Source organism: Trichomycterus rosablanca, chromosome 16, assembly GCF_030014385.1.
Source record: "Trichomycterus rosablanca isolate fTriRos1 chromosome 16, fTriRos1.hap1, whole genome shotgun sequence".
NCBI lineage: Eukaryota > Metazoa > Chordata > Actinopteri > Siluriformes > Trichomycteridae > Trichomycterus > Trichomycterus rosablanca.
The window spans coordinates 27,651,557-27,672,097 of NC_086003.1; the positions used below are offsets into that span (position 1 = coordinate 27,651,557).

Genomic DNA, 20,541 nt, shown 5'->3' on the forward strand with positions numbered 1-20,541 from the left:
GATGATTGATGAAGCCTGCACAGAGATGAGAAAAGAGTGCTCTCAGGGTGTGTCTCTCCATACACAACACTGAGCTGCACAGCACTCGTCAAAGTGTAGGTGATAAGATGCATACGGCTGCTGCCCACGTGTCGGAGGGGGCGTGGGTTCTTCGTTCTCCTCAATCAGAGTGGGGATCGGCATTGGTGGAGAGGAAGCGTGACGCAATCGGGCAATCGGACGCGCTAAAAAAAAGGGAGAAAAAGGGGAGAAAATGCATAAAAAATTATAATATTTAAGAAAAAGCTGGTGATTTTGAACTCGTATTACTGGTTAAGTTTATTAGCATTAAAGCCTGGTACACCACAATTGAAAGCTTTTAGCTCACAAATTTATCCAGACAATAAAGTCAGGTCTCATACACTATGTGTTATTACTGAAAACGGCCAATATGATAAGAGAGACAAAAAATGAACCTATCAAACAGAATTAAAGTAGTGAACGGTGCATCACAGGGTGCAAAAGTTACTGCATGCACACTACAAAACAATCCCAGTGCTTTTAAATCTTAATTTTATTATTTTTACACAGTACTGCTGCATTTATCATTTATTTATTTCAGTGGTTTTGTACACACAGCCTGCTTTAGGTGATCAATTCTTCTTTTTTTCCAGATGTTTGACAGGGCCTTGTGTGTACGACAGCTGCGGTATTCAGGAATGATGGAGACTATCCGGATCCGCAGGGCTGGATATCCCATACGTTACAGCTTCGCAGAATTCGTGGATCGTTACAGAGTTTTCATGCCCGGTGTTAAACCCGCTTACATACAGGTGGGTCACCGACACTAAAACACTAAAACACTCCAAAACCAGGTTATAGTAGTAAGGTTTATTTGGCTGATCCTTTTTTATCCAAGGTGACTTATGAATGACCAGAATGTGTATCAGTACAGATATTGTGACCCAGCAGAACTAAAGGGTACAAAACAGTTCCAGAAGATCTTTAGCAATCAAATTTAAAATTAGTTCTATTTACTGCTGCAGCACCTAAACACAAAGTTTACACAAACCTGTAAATCACACCTGTAAAGTCTCTTTTTGTGACTAAATCATTAGAACACGTGTTCTCTTATAAGGTATTGTAAAATAAGTCTGTATATAATGTTCACACACCTTCTCTGTGGTTCTTTATGGATGGTTCTTCAATCCAAACACAGTAAATAAAACGCTGGTGAAGATTTTTGAGAGACCCTGGATGGCAAAGAAGAGAAACAAATGAATCCTTGACCAAATCAAATCTAACCTCTCACTCGAAGCTCAGATAAACAAACTGATGCTCTGTGATTTTATTTTTGGACACATTATAAGAAGAACTGATTCTCTGGATACGACTTGGAAAAGAAAAGTGGAAGGTAAAAGAGGAAGAGGATGGCCAGCAACAAAATGAATGAATAGAGGAAAAAATAAATAAAAAAAAATAATGAAAAAAAATTTCATTAATAATAATTATAATAATTATAATAATAATAATAATAATAATAATAATAATAATAAAATTATTATAATTATAATAATAATAACAATTATAATAATAATAATAATTATAATAATAATAAAATAATAATAATAATAGTAATAACAATAATAATAATAATAATAATAATAATAATAATAATAAATAATAATACTAATTATAATAAAAAAAAAATAATAATAATAATAATAACAATAATAATGATAATAATAATAACAATAAAAATAATAATAATAATAACAACAATAAAAATAATAATAATAATAATAACACCAATAAAAATAATAATAACAATAATAATAATAATAGCAATAATAATAATAATAATAATAATTATTATAATAATAATATACATTGTTGGTAGGCGGTAGACTATAACCAGTGTGTTTTTTAGGAGGATCTGCGAGGGTTGTGCCGGAACATAGCGACTCTGGTTCTGGGTCAAAATGACGACTGGCGGATTGGAAAGACAAAGATTTTCCTTAAGGTTTGATTTTTAAAAACCACAAACAAATAGATTTTTGTCACAAATAAACTAAAGAATAAAAGTGGACCTGTTGTCTGATTTTTTTATACTGCAGGACCAACATGACATGCAGCTGGAGATTGAGAGGGACAAGACCCTCACCAACAGGGTCATTTTTATCCAGAAATCAGTGCGGGGCAGGAAGGAGAGGTACTGGAGCCAGGACCAGGAACATTCCTGTAGAAATCATGAGAGGAATTCTGTGTAACACAGAGATTTTTCCCTTCAGGAACCGCTACTTAAAGGTCAGACGATCTGCAGTTCTGATCCAGAAGATGTGGAGAGGATACATCTGCAGGAGAAACTACAGACTGGTATGGATTTGCTTATGAATGATGTGAGCTCTGTGCTTAGGGAGACATGTTAGCTGGTCAATCGGTCCTAGCTAGGAACTCAATGGTAACAGCTCCTTCTGTCTTTTGATCAGATGTGTGTAGGTTTCTTGCGACTGCAGGCGCTCTGGAGGTCCCGAAAGCATCTCTTGGCCTACAGAAGGACCAGGACGTGTATCGTACTGCTGCAGGGACGATGCCATGGCTACCTGGTGAGGCAGATGTTCTGGAGATACCTAAACGCCATCCGGACCATCCAGGCTTACGTCCGCGGCATGATCGCCCGCAGACTGTACACACATCTCAGACTAGAGGTACTTTCAAAGTGTGATATATGTCAAAAAGTAGCTGGACACCCCCTTCTATTATAGTGTGTATTTATATGAATAAACGTGTATATATATGTGTGTAGAATGAACGTAAGCTGGAGGCCGAGCGGCAGCGTCTGCTGGAGGAGGAGAAGCTGATGAAGCAGATGACGGCGCGCAGGGCCCGAGCCGAGGCCGAGCGGATGCACCAGGATCGCCTGGCCCAGCTGCAGCGGGAGGAGGAGGAGAGACGGCAGGCCGAGGTCGAGGAGGCCCAGAGGAAGAAGGAGCTGCTCAAGCAGATGGAGAAGGAGAAACAGGAGGTGCTCAGCGATTCCGAGATGGTGGACAGGATGTTCGGATTTCTGGGGAACCCAAACTCGCTCCTCAGCTTGGAGGGTGAAGCACCGGCTGGATTCGAGGTTGTTTTATTCACACACACACACACACACACACACACACACACACACACACACACACACACACACACACACACACATTTGCCACCAGGTGTAGGACAGTGGGTGACCATGTCACACACATACACACACACACCTGGCACCAGGTGAAGGACAGTGGGTGACCATGTCACACACACACACACACATTTGCCACCAGGTGAAGGACGGTGGGTGACCATGTCACACACAAACTCTTACTCACACACACACACACACATACACACACCTGCCACCAGGTGTGGGACAGTGGGTGACCACACACACACACCTGACACCAGGTAAAGGACAGTGGGTGCCCATGTGTCATACACACACACAGACACACACACACCTGGCACCAGGTGAGGGACAGTGGGTGACCATGTCTCTCTCTCTCACACACACACACACACGCACACACACACGCACACTCACATCTGCCAATAGGTGAGGGACAGTGGGTGACCATGTCTCACACACACAGACACACAGACACACACACACACACACACACACACACCTGCCACCAGGTAAAGGACAGTGGGTGACCATGTCACACACACACACACACACACACACACCACACACCTGGCACCAGGTAAAGGACAGTGGGTGACCATGTCTCTCTCTCTCTCTCTCTCTCTCTCTCTCTCTCTCTCTGTGTGTGAGCGGAAGTGAGTGCGTGAGCGAGTGAAGGTGCGTGAGCGAAGGTGCGTGAGCGAGTGAATCTGCTGCTGTGTGAGTTTCTAACTTTTCTATCTTTACGGTTCTGTGCTGGTTGAATATTTTGTAAAGTTGTTTCAGTGTTAGTAAAGTTACGTGATTGTAGTTAAAGCGGGAGGGGTGGTTTGTTTACATTCGCCGGTTGCCGGCTTTTTTGCCGGTCGCCATGGCAGCAGCGGAGAAAGTAAAGTTTGAGCAACTTACTCGTCGGCATGGGGTTAAACTTGCCCCTGAGATGAGGTGTTCAGTAGAGGAGTGTGTGTTAGCTGTAGGAGAGGTTGTAGACTGTAGTAGCATCATGGCAGCATCCAGGATGAACGGTGCTGTTGTGATTTTTATAGACAGTGTAGATAAAGCTAACACTGTTGTTCAAACTGGTGTTGTTATTCAGGGAACGTTTACCCCAGTAATGCCCCTCGTTCGATCAGCGAAGAAAATAACTCTGTCCAATGTCCCACCTTTTATGACCGATGAAGTACTTATTGCTGAACTTTCACGTTACGGTCAAGTAATGTCTTCTGTAAAAAAGATTTACTTTGGTGGTAAAACTCAGCATGCACGACATGTTGTCTCTTTTAGAAGACAACTTTACATGGTTTTGAAAAGTGAAACTAAAGAACTGAACGTAGCCTTTAAATTCAAAATTGATGGCTTTGATTATGTCGTTTTTGCTACATCTGACAACATGAAATGTTTCGGGTGTGGACAAGAGGGGCATTTAAAGCGTTCGTGTCCAGTTGAGGCAGGTGAAGGTACCTCACAAGCTTCAGACTCTGCACCTGCTGGGGGTGGTGTAGAACACACAGTACATGCGGACGCTAGGCCTGGAGGTGCTGGAGTTGGAGAATGTGAGGAGAACGTTAGGCCTAGTACAGCAAAGGACAGAGCTGAAAGGATAGAAGAGAGCACTGTTTCAAACACTCAGACTCTAGCTGAGGAGGGTGATGAAATAGCTGGGCCTAGTGGTGATGGGGACAGTAACACTATGCAAACTGATCTGCAAAAGGGCCTAGGGTCTCAGTGTGACGTTTCCCAAATTGGAGATGAAGGTGGTGTAGAAGATGTCACTTCCAATGAAATAAGTTTGGAAGAGGAAGGCATGGAGACTGAATCTGTGGTTGAGGAGGCACTTTTCCGAGTGCCTTCTGGAAAGAGAAAAATGAAAATTAAGTGGACTAAGAGTGAGGTAAAGAAAGGAAAAGCACAGAGGGCATCAGAGCAGGAGAGTGAAAAACACGAAGAGGATTCTGGATCTGGCATTTTTGAAGACTCTGACAGTGATCTGACTGAAATGAGAAGTCAGCGGAGCCGTCGGAGTGCGTATACATTTGAGAAGATTCGGTCATTTCTTAAGAGAACGAAAAACATGAAGGGTGTAGTGATTGAAGAATATTTTCCAGACCGTAAGCTATTTATTGACTCTGTGAAAGCATTCATGAGGAATGAAGGAGAAGACTACTTTACTGTGCAGGAGATCTACCGGCTAAAGAAAATTGTGCCAAAATTAAAAATGGGACTTCAAAATGAAGAGGGATATGAAACATCATAACCTCTTGTTGTTTTCTACTCTTCTGCTTGTGTTATCCCTCTTTTTTTTATTAATGAGCAGGATAAGGGTGGGCTCCTTAAATATAAATGGGGCACGTGATGGCTACAAAAGAGCCTTGTTATTTGAATCAATTAAGCAAAAGGGTGTTGATATAATGCTTGTTCAGGAGACCCATAGCGATAATGTTAATGAAATTGATTGGAAGAAGGAATGGGAAGGTATGGTCCTCCTTAGTCACTTGAGTTTCAACAGGGGTGGGGTGGCCATTCTGTTTGCGAAAAACCTTGTGCCAATATCCTATGAGGTAGAGCATGTGGTGCGCGGTAGATGTCTGGTTGTACGTGCTCACTTTGAGCGATTTAAAATTGCTGTATTTAACATTTATGCTCCTACAGCTGGTGCTGAGAGGGTGGCTTTTTTACATACTGTTAGCACAGCTCTAAAAAATTACAGTTCTGATAATTATTTTTTTATGGGGGGAGATTTTAACTGCACGGAGGATGATGGCATTGACCGTAATCACACAGAACCGCATGCCCCGTCACAGCGTGCCCTCCGTGAGCTACTTAAAGCTCATGAACTGTGTGATGTTTGGCGGAACCTAAACCAAACCACTAGGCAGTACACATGGGCACATGCAAGAGAGGGTTGGATGTCATTGGCTAGATTAGACAGGTTTTATAGTTTTAAACATCAGCTGAACATTATAAAAGGCTGTGTGATTACACCTGTTGGCTTTTCAGACCACAGTTTGGTTTTATGCTCTGTTTTTATTGCAAATGTTAAACCTAAAAGTGCATATTGGCATTTTAATAACTCCTTGTTGTGCGATATGAAGTTTAGGCAAGCGTTTGCTGTCTTTTGGAATGGTTTTAAAGCACAGAAACACTATTTCAGTAACTTGCGGGGGTGGTGGGACTATGGGAAAGTTAAGATAAAACAACTCTGTCAACAGTACACTTTCAGTGTCTCACGGCACATTACTCAGTCCATGAAAAAACTGGAAGCTGAGATAATAGAGTTACAAAGACTGATAGACTCAACTGGAGATCAGAGTCGAGTTGGAGCTCTCAGATCTAAAACATCTGCGCTGAGTGATCTTTTGGGCATCAGGGCACAGGGGGCACTGGTCCGATCGCGTTTTCAGAGCTTAACGCAAATGGATGCTCCATCCAAGTTTTTCTTTAACCTGGAAAAGAAAAATGGTCAGAGTCGTTTTGTTCACTCTCTGCGCTCTGAAGAAGGTAAAGAGCTAACAGAGCCCACTGAGATCAGAAAACGGGCTGTACAATTCTATAGTGAATTGTACAGAAGTGAACAGGTGAACAACGAAGACCTAGCTCCTGGGTTCTATGCCGGGTTACCAAGGATCGCTGAGTACGCCAGTGCAGAGCTGGAAGAGGCACTGGGTGAGCAGGAGCTTTATGCTGCTCTGCAGGGCATGAAGGGTGGCACTGCCCCAGGTATTGATGGCCTGTCAGCAGAGTTTTATAAAACCTTTTGGTCAGAGCTGGGTGCAGACTTGTTGGCTGTTCTGAATGAGAGTCTGGCTGATGGTATTTTGCCACTGAGCTGCAGGAGGGCGGTTATTACCCTGCTGCCAAAGAAAGGCGATCTACAGGAGATTAAGAACTGGAGACCAGTGAGTCTCCTGTGCACAGACCTAAAAATATTCTCCAAGACCCTGGCAAACAGGTTGAGAAAGGTGATGGGGCAGGTCATTCATTTAGATCAGACCTACTGTGTTCCTGGTAGATCCATTCAAGACAACATATGCTTAGTGAGGGATGTTTTGGAGGTTTCTGAGTCTCTAGGGCTTGATTTTGGTCTTCTTTCAATTGATCAGGAAAAAGCATTTGACAGAGTTGAGCATCAGTACTTGTGGCATACTCTTGATGCCTTTGGCTTTGGACAGAGTTTTACCAGCATGATAAAGGTAATGTATCAAGACATTGAGAGTGTGCTGAAGATAAACGGTGGTTTGAGTGCTCCTTTCCTGGTTTTTCGGGGCATACGGCAGGGTTGTGCTATGTCTGGTATGTTGTACTCTCTTGCCATTGAGCCACTGCTAAACAAGCTTCGCTCTATCATTAATGGGGTAGGTATAGGTCAGGATGATAATTTTCATCTAAAAGTATCAGCCTATGCAGATGACATAATGGTAATGGTGAGTGGGCAGGTAGATGTCGATAATTTAGTTTCCACTATTCAGAATTTTGGCATCATATCGGCCGCAAAAGTTAATTGGGGAAAGAGCGAAGCTCTGGCCGTGGGGCAGTGGGCAAGTGGGCTACCGCTTTTACCAGCTGGAATGACATGGAAGACAGGGGGAATTAAATACCTGGGTATCTTTCTTGGGGATGAGGCAGCAGTGCAAAAAAACTGGGAGGGTGTGGTGGAAAAAATGGTGGGTCGCTTAGCCCGATGGAAGTGGATTCAGAGTCGGTTGTCCTTCAGGGGAAGAGTGTTGGTGATCAACAATTTGGTTGCTTCAACCGTCTGGCATAGGTTGTCTTGTGTGGATCCCCCTGTTGGACTGCTGCCACGATTGCAAGCCATACTGGTAGACTTTTTTTGGGATCGACTACACTGGGTCCCTCGGGCTGTCCTTTTCCTGCCAAAAGAGGAAGGGGGACAAGGCCTGGTACACCTGGCAAGCAGAATGGCAACTTTCCGTCTGCAGTTTGTACAGAAATTCTTGACGGGTGCAGCAGACTTGGCATGGAGGAAGGTGACCAGCGCCATTCTACAAAGAGTTGACGGTCTTGGTATGGATGCTACCTTGTTTTTAACAAACTGTAATGAGCTATGTCTGACCGGATTATCTTCTTTCTACCGTGGACTGTTCAGAGTATGGGGACATTTCAGCACTCAAAGACTGGGAACAACAACATCATTGCACTGGTTGTTAGAAGAACCTTTGATTAAAGGTGCACGACTGGATATGGCGAAGAGTGGTGTACCGGGCATCACGCGAATGCTTTGTACCTCCAAGGTAGTGAACTTACGTACCCTGGTGAATGTGGCAGGACCTGGTCTGAAGGATATCCAGGCTGTGGCCTCTTTGCTGAAACAGAGGTCCATTCGTCACATCAGTAATATTATCACCAGGTGGCAAGAGAGTCTTTCAAATGATGATTGGGAGCTTTTGAAGGAATATTGGAGTGGAAAAATACCTAATGAAACAGATCCCTTCCCGAGGATTGGACTTACTCCACTTCTTGGAAATGTGTCGGGTCCAATGCTAGACCGGGACTGTTTACAGGACTTGGAGCTCTACTCTGTGTCAGGTCAGGTTTTATACAGGTGTTTCGTTAAGTTTTTTAATAAGTCTGTTTTAGATGGAAGGCCTGACACAGTGTGGAGAAACAAGCTTTGTGTGGGGATGGACAGACGGCCTGTCTGGAGGGTAATGTATAAGCCACCACTGATAAAAAGATCTGGGGACCTCCAGTGGAGAATTTTGCATGGGGTGATTGCAGTTAATGCTTTTGTGTCGGTTATAAATCCAGACGTCAGTGATAAATGTACATTTTGTGGGGAAAGAGAGACGATTTTTCACTGTTTTTTAGAATGTCCGAGACTTGGTTCACTTTTTACTACATTGTCTACAGTGTTTTTTAATTTTGGGGAAATTTTTAAATTATATGCTTTTATTTTTGGAGCTGGTTATAGTCGAAAAGATCGTTACAAATGGCAACTGCTAAATTTTATTGTCGGCCAGGCGAAGCTAGCAATTTATAACTCCCGGAGGAACAGAATGGAGGGCAGATCTGGTCATGAGGTGTTACCACTGTTCATGGCTTTGGTAAAGTCAAGAATAGTTTTTGAATTTGGGTTTTACAAGACCATGAACAATATTGAAAGTTTTGAGATGGAGTGGTGTGATAAAGATGCTTTATGTACTGTGGAGGAAGGAGAGTTAATTTTTACCAGCCCTTGGAGCTGAGATCATATGTAAATGTGTTTATTTCTGTGTAGGCATATCATTTGATATAATCATTTTCTCGTCTGTGATATATGGAATTTAAAATGTATTTTGTTGAGTGATTAAATAAAGTGTATGTTTTTAAAATCAAAAAAAATCTCTCTCTCTCTCTCTCTCACACACACACACACACACACACACATTTGCCACCAGGTGAGGGACAGTAGGTGAGACCTGAGCTGCAGCAGTATAACCGTAACCATGTGATGTTTATTTGTGTGTTTCAGGATCTGGAGAACGTTCCTAAAGATCTGGAGGAGGACAGAATTGAGACTCTGGCTCTCCAGGATGAGGAGAAGGAGGATTTATCTGAGTACAAGTTCGCCAAGTTTGCTGCTACTTACTTCCAGGGAAACACAACTCACACGTACGTGCGGCGGCCACTCAAACAACCACTGCTGTACCATGAAGATGAAGGAGACCAACTGGTGAGAAACTGTGATGGTTATTTATTTGTATTTTTTACTGTTTTTTTTTGTTTGATGGTCAGCGCTCACCCTCTCAGACTGCCGGCCCTCACCAGCCAACAGGAGATTCTCATATAGCTCCATTTTGACCTGAATAACTGGATCTTGAACTGGTTCCATTCAGGCTTCTTAGACCCTTGCTGCTATTTAGAGAACACTGGTAGCTCAGTGTTTAAGGTGCTGGATCAGTAATCATGAGGTTGCTGGGTCAAGCCCCACCATCACCAAGTTGCCACTGTTGGGCCCCTGAGCAAGCTCTTTGACCCTCAATAGCTCAAAGATTTAATGATTCAGAAATTATTGAAAGTCACTTTGGATGAAAAGCGTCTGCTAAATGCAGCAAATGTAATTGTAGAAAAGCCGCCCCATTTGCACCAGTTTTTATTGGAACCGAGGATGCGTCACCAATGGAGGGCGCTATACAGCACACAACGCAGGCAAACAGTAGTAACAAGCTGACAGAGCACATAGATCACCTGTGAGGATTTGTGCTGCTGTTACAGATGTTTGTTTTGGTCCAAAAAGCAAGCACGGATCAACTATCGGTGATGAGAAGATGTTTCTTTCCTCTACAACCTGACACGCCCATAAATGTCGACACCATTGAACAGAACCAGCTCCACATTGGTCGAAAAGGGCTAATAGAGAGCCTGCAGCATACTGAGAGTCTATGGCGCATGTGATTCACCCACCATGGGTGCTGGCACCACAACCAGACAGCGGAGTTTGCATTATTGCAGCCGCAATAAGGAGAAACCTCGTCCACTCCTCCATCCCTCAGGCACATCCAACTGACGGCTTGAGCAAATTAGACCCTTTTGCCAACCAAATGCACCATTATTTCTTATTTGAGGGACAAAGTTATCCAACATCTGTATCCCCTCGATAATCAACAAGTACACTAAACTTCACTGGCCAACTAATTTAGCTAATTGAAGGCAGTGAGGAATAGAAATCTGAAGACATTTACTGTGGGTGCTTGGGTGGCACAGTGGTAAAGTATACTAACCCACCACTGCTGTGATCTGAGATCCAGGGTTTGAATCTCAGCGGTTTGCTAATGGCCCGAGCCACTGGAGTCCCAAGCTTTGATAGAAATAGTAGTGTTGAATCAGGAAGGACATCTGGTGTATACGGAAGCAGCCGAAAGACGTTCACCCTGAAGAACCAAGCCAATTAGAAAGGGGGGGTGAAAACCTTTTCACAGCACTGTACCATTACACACTCTGTGTGTGTGTGTTTGTGTGTGTACTTCTAGGCTGCACTGGCAGTGTGGGTGACGGTCCTGAGGTTCATGGGAGATCTGCCCGAGCCCAAATACCAGCTCAGCATCAGCGACGGCAGCGAGAAGATACCCGTCATGACCAAGATTTATGAGACGCTGGGCAAAAGGTCCTACAAGAGGGAACTGCAGAGCCTGCTGGGGGAGGATGAGGTGAGCGCTAAATGGCCAAAAGTATGTGGACACTTGAAAGTGAACTTATAAAGTTTATTTGCTCTCCCTGCAGCCATAACAGGCTCATCTCTGTCAGGAAAGTTAGAGTGTGTCTGGGAATTTATGAGGTCTGGCTTGCTAAACTCATAAAACCTTTTTACCAACCTTTGCCCCCCAATTTTCTCCCCTAATTTAGTTGTGTCCAATTACCCTGATTGCATCCTCCACTGATTCAACCCTCCACCGCTGATGCTTCTCAACTGACTCACGCCCCCTCCGACACGTGCTCAGTACAGACTGCATTTTTCACCTGCATGAGTCAAGTTCATATATAGCGATCAGCACTGTGCATGGAGAGCCACACCCTGATCAGCATTATTCCTCAGCCTTGTGCAGGCACCATCAATCAGCCAGCAGGGGTCGTAATTGCACCAGTTATGAGGACCCATGATCTGGCTTGCCCCTAACCCTACGAACAACAGCCAATCGTTGTTTATGCAGCCGCCCAGCCGGGTATTCAAAAACCCAGCTCTGGTGCGCTAGCGTATTTTACTGCTGCGTCACCTGAGCGGCCCTTTCTTGCCCTTTAAGGACAGTGGTAGCCTAGTGGGTAGAGCTTTGGGCCTTCAGCCAGAAGATTGGCGGTTCAAATCCAGGGTCTGCTATGCAGCCACTGTTGGGTCCTTGAGCAAGACCCTTAACCCTGTCTGCTCCAGGGATGTTGTACGATGGCTGATCCTGCGCTCTGACCCCAGCTTCCAAACAAGCTGGGATATGTGAAGAGAGAATTTCATTGTACTGTACAACTGTACATGTATATATGACAAATAAAGGATATCTCTCTCTTAATGCACAGGGGCACAAACTGTGCTGCCACACAGCTGGAAGCAAATAATTGTATTTATATTTTATTAATATTTGACTTTGTTTGTCCACATTCAGAGTTCCATCACTGACAGAGAAAAGAAAAACAGCATCCGGCACAAGCTGGTGTCTCTTACACTGAAGAAGAAATCCAAAATCACGGAGGTGAGAACTGGTTTCATTAAAGCATTCAAACCAAACAGTTTGACTAATAAAGAAAATGTTTACAATAAATATCGAGGTGTTTGGTCAGTTGTAGACGGTCTGTTATGTTAGCCCACCACTGCTTAGATCTGGATTTGAATCTCAGCAGTGCTATCAGCCACCTGGTTATCTACACAGGCAAGATTGTCTCTGTCTGGTACTCTGTCCAGGGTTTTTTCTGCCTTGTGCCCTGTGTTACCTAGGGCAGTCATAGCCTAGCGGTTAAGGTACTGGACTAGTAAGTAAGCAGAAAGTCGTTGGTTCAAACCCCATCACTGCCAGGGCAGGTTGTCACTGTTGGGCCCTTGACCCTCAATTGCTTAGACTGTATACTGTAAGTCACTTTGGATAAAAGCATCTGCTATTAAATACCAGATGGCTCGGTGGGTAGCACTGTCGCCTCACAGCAAAAAGTCCTGGGTTTTATTCCCATGAGGAGAGGTCTGGGTTTTATCTGTGTGGAGTTTGCATGTTCTCCCTGGTCTCCGTGGGTTTCCTCCTGGAGCTCCGGTTTCCTCCCACAGTCCAAAAACATGCAGTCAGATTAATTGCAGACACTGAATTGCCCTATAGGTGAATGGGTGTCTGTATGTGTGTGTATGTGTGTCTGCCCTACAATGGACTGGTGCCCCGTCCAGGGTGTTACTGTGTGCCTTGCACCCATTGAAAAGCTGGGATAGGCTCCAGCAACGCCCCCCCCCCCACCCCCCGGCGACTGTGATTGGATAAGCGGTCAAGAAAGTGAGTGAGTGAGTTTCCAAAGATGTGGCGTTTTTTCGGCTAATTTGGTACTATTTTTGTGTAGGATAAAATGGTTTACATTTAATTGCCGGTCCCACCGTCTCCCTACGTCTCCCTAAAAAAAGCAACCCTACGGTTGATCCTATAAGACACCAGTACTGGTGTATTTATGCTCTTCGTTAGGTGACCAAACAATTGAATGACAGTGATTACACTTTGCAGGAAATGCTGGAGAATCGACCCACTTCCAACCTGGAAAAGCTTCACTTCATCATCGGAAACGGGATCTTGCGACCCACCCTGAGGTGACCGATCCATGGGTTGTATTTTATTAGCTAATAAGAGCTGATGTTTTCTCTTATAGCAGGTAACGTTTTATCATTTGCCTTTTTTAACAGGGATGAGATCTACTGTCAGATCTGTAAGCAGCTGACCCAAAACCCATCCAAAAGCAGCCACGCCCGAGGATGGATCCTGCTCTCACTCTGTGTCGGCTGCTTCGCGCCGTCTGAGAAATTTCTCAAAGTAAAGCAAACCCACATTTTCCAATTAGATCAAATGTAGCCTAGTGAACCACCCACATCATGCTGGGTTTTTGCTGAGATTTCAAGCTTTTGAGTTTGAATCTCAGCTCTGGTGCCTACATGCAGACATGATTGGCTAACGTATGTCAGGTGGGCGGGTTGAAGGGATTCCTCATTGCTGCTGCAATTACGACCTCTGCTGGCTGCACAGAGACAGTGAATAATGGAGATCAGTGCATGACTCTCTTTACGTGATACTGATCCCTGAGTGAACCTGAACCCACCTCGTGCAGGTGAAAAGAAGCGGTTGGCTTCTGCACACGTGTTCTCTGTCACAGTAGGGGCCTGCAGCGGTGAAGGAGAGATAACCAGGGTGATTGGATACGATTAGATTGGGAGAGAAAGGATTTAAAAAATAGAATTTAAAAAATAATATATAAATAAATATATAAATATTATATAATGTAATATAAATAAATAAAAAATATGTAAATGATATATAATGTAATATAAATAAATAAAAATATATAATTAAATATATAAATATTATATAATGTAATATAAATAAATAAAATATATAATATACTATATAAATAAATATATAAAATATAAATAATTTAAAAATATATATAAATAAATATATAAATAACATATAATGTAATATAAATAAATAAAAATATATAATATAGTATATAAAAAAATATATAAAATATAAAAAAATGATATAAATAATATATAATGTAATATAAATAAAATAAAAAAATATATAATATAGTATATAAATAAATATATAAAATATAAATAAATTATATATATATATATATATATATATATATATATTTTAATATATAAATAATATATAATGTAATATAAATAAATAAAAAATATATAATGTACTATATAAATAAATATATACAAATATAAATTAAAATAACAGTCAAACACCAGTCATGTCTCACCTTGATTACTAGTGGGCTAAAAGGAAAATTTGCATTATATTTTCCAGCAAACTATTAACTATTAACATAAAATATGAATAAAAATGTCATTTCCTCACGTCTCGTGTTTTCTGTGTCAGTATTTGCGGACGTTCATCAGCGCCGGGCCGCCCGGCTACGCTCCGTACTGCGATGAGAGACTGAGACGAACTTCTGTGAATAAGACCAGGACTCAGCCTCCCTCGTGGCTCGAGCTGCAGGTGATGTGATTTTTATCTCTGCTACGTTACACCAACAACTTTTATGTTTTGAGTTCTTGTTTTGGGTCGTAGGCGGGTCTGGTGCCACCAGAAAACAATGGACGTGCCTCAAGTCTTTTTGAGTATAATGCTACAAGCTTGGCACACCTATTTTTGGGCAGTTTCTCCCATACTTCTTTGCAGAACCTCTCAAGCTCCATCAAGTTGGATGGAGAGCATCGGTACACAGCCATTTTTAGATCTTTCCAGAGATGTTCAATCAGGTTCAAGCAACGCTGGAGCTCTGTCAGAGTGACCATCGGGTTCTTGGTCACCTCTCTGACAAAGTCCTGGTGGTTCCAAACTTGGAGGCCACTGTGTACATTGGGATCTTTAATGCTGCAGACATTTTTCTGTACCCTTGCCCAGATCTGTGCCTCGATACAATCCTGTCTCGGAGGTCTACAGACAATTCCTTGGACTTCATGGCTTGGTTTATGCTCTGACATGCACTGTCTACTATGGGACCTTATATAAACAGATGTGTGCCTTTCCAAATCATGTCCAATCAACTGAATTTACCACAAGTGGACTCCAATCAAGTTGTAGAATTTTGAGGGAAAAAATGAATGTAATCCATTTTGGAATAAGTCTGTAACATAACAAAATGTGGAGAAAGTGAAGCGCTGTGAATACTTTCCGGATGCACTGTACGAAAAAAAAGTTTTGTTGTATTGTACACGAGTTTATGTATATATGGCAAATAAAGGCTTTCTATGAAACTCTCAGTTTGCAGTGGTAACTATGCGGCTTGCTGGTTCAAGCATCCCACTGGGCCCTTGAGTAAAGCCATTACCCCTCAGTTGCTCGATATGTATTTGGTTGAAAGCAGCTTGGGATAAAAAGCGCCTGATAAATGTCATAATTGTGAATATAAGGCAGCTTCATGGTTGCTCAGGGACCCTAATTGCCCATTTTTACTGCTTATAGCCTGAAATGGATCCACATTACACAGATTTATATTTCTCCAAGTACCAAACGAAGCGACGTCCAATCTAAGCATCAGATTTCCGTGGAACTGGAACCATAAACCGTAAATCAGTGGCATTAATCAGCAGGTTTAGAAGGTCATTAGATTGTGGTCATAACGTAATGTTTCTCTTTTCCTTCAGGCCACTAAATCGAAGAAGCCCATCATGCTGCCGGTGACCTTTATGGACGGCACCACGAAGACGCTGTTGACCGATTCGGCCACCATAGCCGCTGAGCTCTGTAACGCTCTGGCAGATAAGATTGGACTGCAGGACCGTTTCGGGTTCTCTCTGTACATCGCTCTGTTCGATAAGGTCCGTACACTCGATCTTTTCACGGCCCTAAAGTGAAATCACTACATGGAATACATTTAATGTTGAGTTACTGTAAAAACTAGTCAGGGTAAGTTACAGATTTCACTTGTTACTGGGTTTTCTGGGCTCTGAGATCTTCAGCCCATGAGGACCTTAGTTACCATCATTTAAATTGGTGACCAGAGCGGCGAAGGGTTTATGATTTAAGAACAAGAATTTATGACTGGCTTCTGGTACTATCTGACAGTAAAGAAAAAAAAATATATGTGACATACACACACAGTTACAGCAAAAAAATAAAGATAAAAAAATAAAGTAAAATAAAATAAAATAAATAAAAATAAATAAAATAATAAATATTAAATAAATAAATAAAATAATAAATATTAAATAAATAAATAAACAAAATAAATAAAGTACAATAAAATACAATAAAAGAAATAAAAACAAATAAAATAATACATATTAAATAAATCAATCAAATAAATAAAGTACAATAAAATACAATAAAATAAATGAAAAGAAATAAAATAATACATTTTAAATAAATAAAGTAAATAAATAAAGTAAAATAAAATACAATAAAATAAATAAAAATAAATAAATAAAATAAAATAATAAAATTAATAAAAATAAAATAATAAAGTAAAATAAAACACAATAAAATAAATAAAAATAAATAAAATCATAAATGTTAAATAAATAAATTAAATACTTGAGCAAAAAATTACAGAATGTTTTTTTTTTTTTAAACAATTTAAAAATAAGTAAGATCACTACATGAGCAAAAGTATTGGGACACCCCCTTCTAAATACTGAATTCATGTGTTTTAGCCATGATGATTGCTTACAGGTGTAATAAATCAATTATATAAAGGAAATCATATGCTTCTAACTTTGCATCAACAGTTTAGGGAAGGCCCCTTTTCAGTTCCAGTATGATTGTGCCCCTGTGCACAAAACAAGCTCTATAAAGACATGAAAAAAAACTCACTTTTAGGAAACTCAGCCCAACTCAAGAGCTTTGGAATGAACCGGAACATCAACTGAGGCTTTTCTGACCAACATCAGTGCCCAGCCAAACAAATGCTTTCATCTCATTTGACCTACTGGGCACAACTTCCCACAGACATACTGTAAAATCATGAGAGAAGCCTTCTCAGAAAGTAGATGTTGTTATAGCTGGAAAGGTCACATATGGGGGTCAATCTATTTTTAGTTTGTTTTACAAATAGGACATTTCAAATTCCTTCTCATGGTCAGGTGTCCAAATACTTTTGGATATACCTTACAGTGTATTTAAAATCTGTTTTCTAAACAATCAGTAATAATGGAAGTTTACGGGCAGTACTGCAAATATGACAAACCCTGCTAGGCAAAAATATAGATACAGCATCACTAAATGTGTGGTTAAACATCTCTTAGTTCTTTTTTTTATCTGAATTAGACACTTTGATAGCTGTTATCAAATCTCTGGACCCTGGACAGTGTAACTCTCTTAAACTGTATAGAAACACACTAGCATAAGAGCTATAAATGTCCTTTAATTAAGTAATAATTTTGGAATTAATATTACAGCTGTACTGATATAAATGTTGCATTTTAATGCTGTAGCTGTTTAATATTTATGAAGGATGGTACCACTTCATCAAGAAAAAAGTGAATGGAAATAAAATGCTCCGGGTTCAATACATGACAGACTTGACCACTGAATACCTCCAAAATGGCGGCTAACTCACAATCCACTTCGGTTTTACATCACCTGTCAAAGACCCATTAAACTGTTGAACATTTTTTGTTTGTTTGACCACAAAATCCTAAAATTGAAGATTAAATAAATAACACCTTTGGTTTATCTGAACATGAAAAAGTATGTGAACCCCATCCTGATACTTTTTTTAAAAATAGACTTCATACAATGTAAAAATTCTGACTCAGGTGTCGTCCCTCGGTAGCGGAAAGGACCACGTGATGGATGCGGTGTCACAGTGTGAGCAGTACGCCAAAGAGCAGGGAGCTCAGGAGCGTAACGCCCCCTGGAGGCTGTTCTTCAGGAAGGAAATCTTCACCCCATGGCACAACCCTGCTGAGGACAGTGCAGCCACCAGCCTCATCTACCAGCAGATCGTCCGCGGAGTCAAGTTCGGAGAGTACCGCTGTGATCGGGTACGGATTAAACATTAAATACCATGCAAGCATAAGTGTTTTTTACTAATTACTGTGCTTATTACTGATGATCTCAGGAGGAGGACTTGGCCGAGCTGGCGTCTCAGCAGTACTACGTCGAGTACGGGACAGAGGTTCATCACGACCATCTTCTGACCCTCATCACCTCCTACATCCCAGACGGAGAGATCAGCTCATCCAAAACCGTGGAGAAATGGGCACAGGTCATCACGTCAACCCACAAAAAGGTCGTGCAGTATCCAGTCTGTGCTGGACAGATTAATTATGTTTTAGAGGATGCTTTTCTCCAAAGCAACTTACAGTTGAGACTGGATTCAGTTTAGGCAATTGAGGGCTACGGGCCTCACTCAGGGGCCCAACAGTGGCAACCAGCAACCTTCTGATTACTAGTCGAGTAGCTTATCCAGTGAGCTATCAGGAAGGGCATCCAGTGTAAAAACTGTGCCAAATTAAATATGATTTGCTGTTGCGACCCCTTAAAAGAGCAGCTGGAGAAAATAATTTGTAGTTTTAATCCCTGATGTCTGTATTATTAATGTGGGCAGTGTAGCTTTGGGGTTATGATACTGGACTAGTAACTCAAAATTCACTGATTTAAGTTCCACTGCTGCCTGTTTGTCACTGTTGGACCCTTGAGTAAGATTTAACCTCCAGTGTTTTGGATAGTTTTTGTTTACTTTGTCCAAAAATGTAAACATACAGTTGATGCTAGTAACTAAGGTGACATTTCTTGTGTTTAAGGGCAACTGGTTTAATTATCCGAGTGCCCTCCACAGGCCGCAGCGCTGGACGTGAATCTTTAACGATGCACCAGATCTATATTATAGATCATCTGAGTGGCTGCCGTTACGTGTGCTGGCTGGATTTGATGCATATTAATCGGTCCAGTGGGGGCTGATGGGAACAGTGGAGACAGAGACTCATGTTACGGACGATTTCTAATCCACAGGGAATTTACACACAGAAGAGGTTCGATCCTCAGAGAGTGAAGGAAGACGTGGTGGATTTCGCTCGCTTTAAGTGGCCTTTGCTTTTCTCTCGCTTCTACGAGGCCTTCAAATTCTCAGGTACAGAACAGATAGAGAACATGCTCAAATTTTCCAAGTGACGGCCGTCTCTGGGTCAGTAATGACCAAGCTTTAGTTTCATTAGATGAAACAAACCAAACTACAGTTACCCTAATGTTTACTACGATACACTGTTTATATATTATCATAATCATATATTTATTAGATACTGATGGAGAGATAAAAACAGCTCGTTTATCATGTTAGCTCGCTAATATCACTAATAGCATAATAATATATAATATAAGTTACAGATTCCACCTTTTGGGTTTGCTGGGCTCTGAGATCTTCAGCCCATGAGGACTTTAGTAACTGAAGACATCATTTGAATTTGTGATCTGAGCTGCAATTTATAATTTAGAAACAAGAATTCATGACTGACTTCTGGTACTATTATGGCAAATATTAAAATAAATAAATAAATAAACAAAAAAACAAAAAATAAAGTAAAATAAATAAATAAAGTAAAATAAATAAATAAATAAACATAAATAAATAAAGTAAAACAAAGTAAAAAGTAAAATAAATAATAAATAAATACACAAAAATAAATAAAGTAAAATAAAGTAAAATAATAAATAAATAAAAATAAATAAAGTAAAATAAATAAATAGAAATAAATAAATAAGCAATAATAATTAAAAAATAGTAAAAAGTAAAAAGTAAAATAATAAATAAATAAATAAATAAATAAATAAATAAATAAATAAATAAATAAATAAATACAAAGAAATAAAATAATACATATTAAATAGATAAAATAAAGTAAAAATACTTGAGCATAAAATTAGAGCATGTTTTTCTTTCTGGAAAAAAATACTATTAGCAAACAAACATATTAAAAATAGGGGGAAAAAAACAAAAAAAAACAGACAATCACTATAAATGTACCTGATAACAAAAATAAATGATTACTGAAAAGATCAACAAAATTGATGTAAGAAAAACTAAAATCAAATAATAATGATCATTAAATAGAACAAAACAACTGATAACTGGATACAATAAATGCTTACTGAGAAAAAAACAGAAATTATTGCTAAATAAAAATATAAAATAAAGAGCACTGGAATCCTGGTGCTATCAGCCGGTTGGGCAGCTACATACAGACATGATTGAAAAGAAAGAATGTCCATGTTGACCACTGT

At 40.6% G+C, this 20,541-nt stretch overlaps 1 protein-coding gene across 2 annotated transcripts in view; it reads left to right on the forward strand.

The window, feature by feature from the left end:
* The window catches only part of myo7ab (myosin VIIAb), a 54,167-nt gene that overhangs the window by 22,997 nt on the left and 10,629 nt on the right, over window positions 1–20,541 (forward strand). For both annotated transcript variants that reach the window (XM_063012306.1, XM_063012307.1), the window contains exons 16-31: window positions 654–812; window positions 1,910–2,002; window positions 2,097–2,191; window positions 2,271–2,355; window positions 2,469–2,687; window positions 2,786–3,103; window positions 9,609–9,809; window positions 11,107–11,283; window positions 12,226–12,312; window positions 13,276–13,397; window positions 13,491–13,617; window positions 14,695–14,814; window positions 15,966–16,139; window positions 18,078–18,305; window positions 18,383–18,553; window positions 19,276–19,393. In XM_063012306.1, coding sequence (XP_062868376.1) covers window positions 654–812; window positions 1,910–2,002; window positions 2,097–2,191; window positions 2,271–2,355; window positions 2,469–2,687; window positions 2,786–3,103; window positions 9,609–9,809; window positions 11,107–11,283; window positions 12,226–12,312; window positions 13,276–13,397; window positions 13,491–13,617; window positions 14,695–14,814; window positions 15,966–16,139; window positions 18,078–18,305; window positions 18,383–18,553; window positions 19,276–19,393 — 2,494 coding nt within the window. The remainder of the gene's footprint in view (window positions 1–653; window positions 813–1,909; window positions 2,003–2,096; window positions 2,192–2,270; window positions 2,356–2,468; window positions 2,688–2,785; window positions 3,104–9,608; window positions 9,810–11,106; window positions 11,284–12,225; window positions 12,313–13,275; window positions 13,398–13,490; window positions 13,618–14,694; window positions 14,815–15,965; window positions 16,140–18,077; window positions 18,306–18,382; window positions 18,554–19,275; window positions 19,394–20,541) is intronic.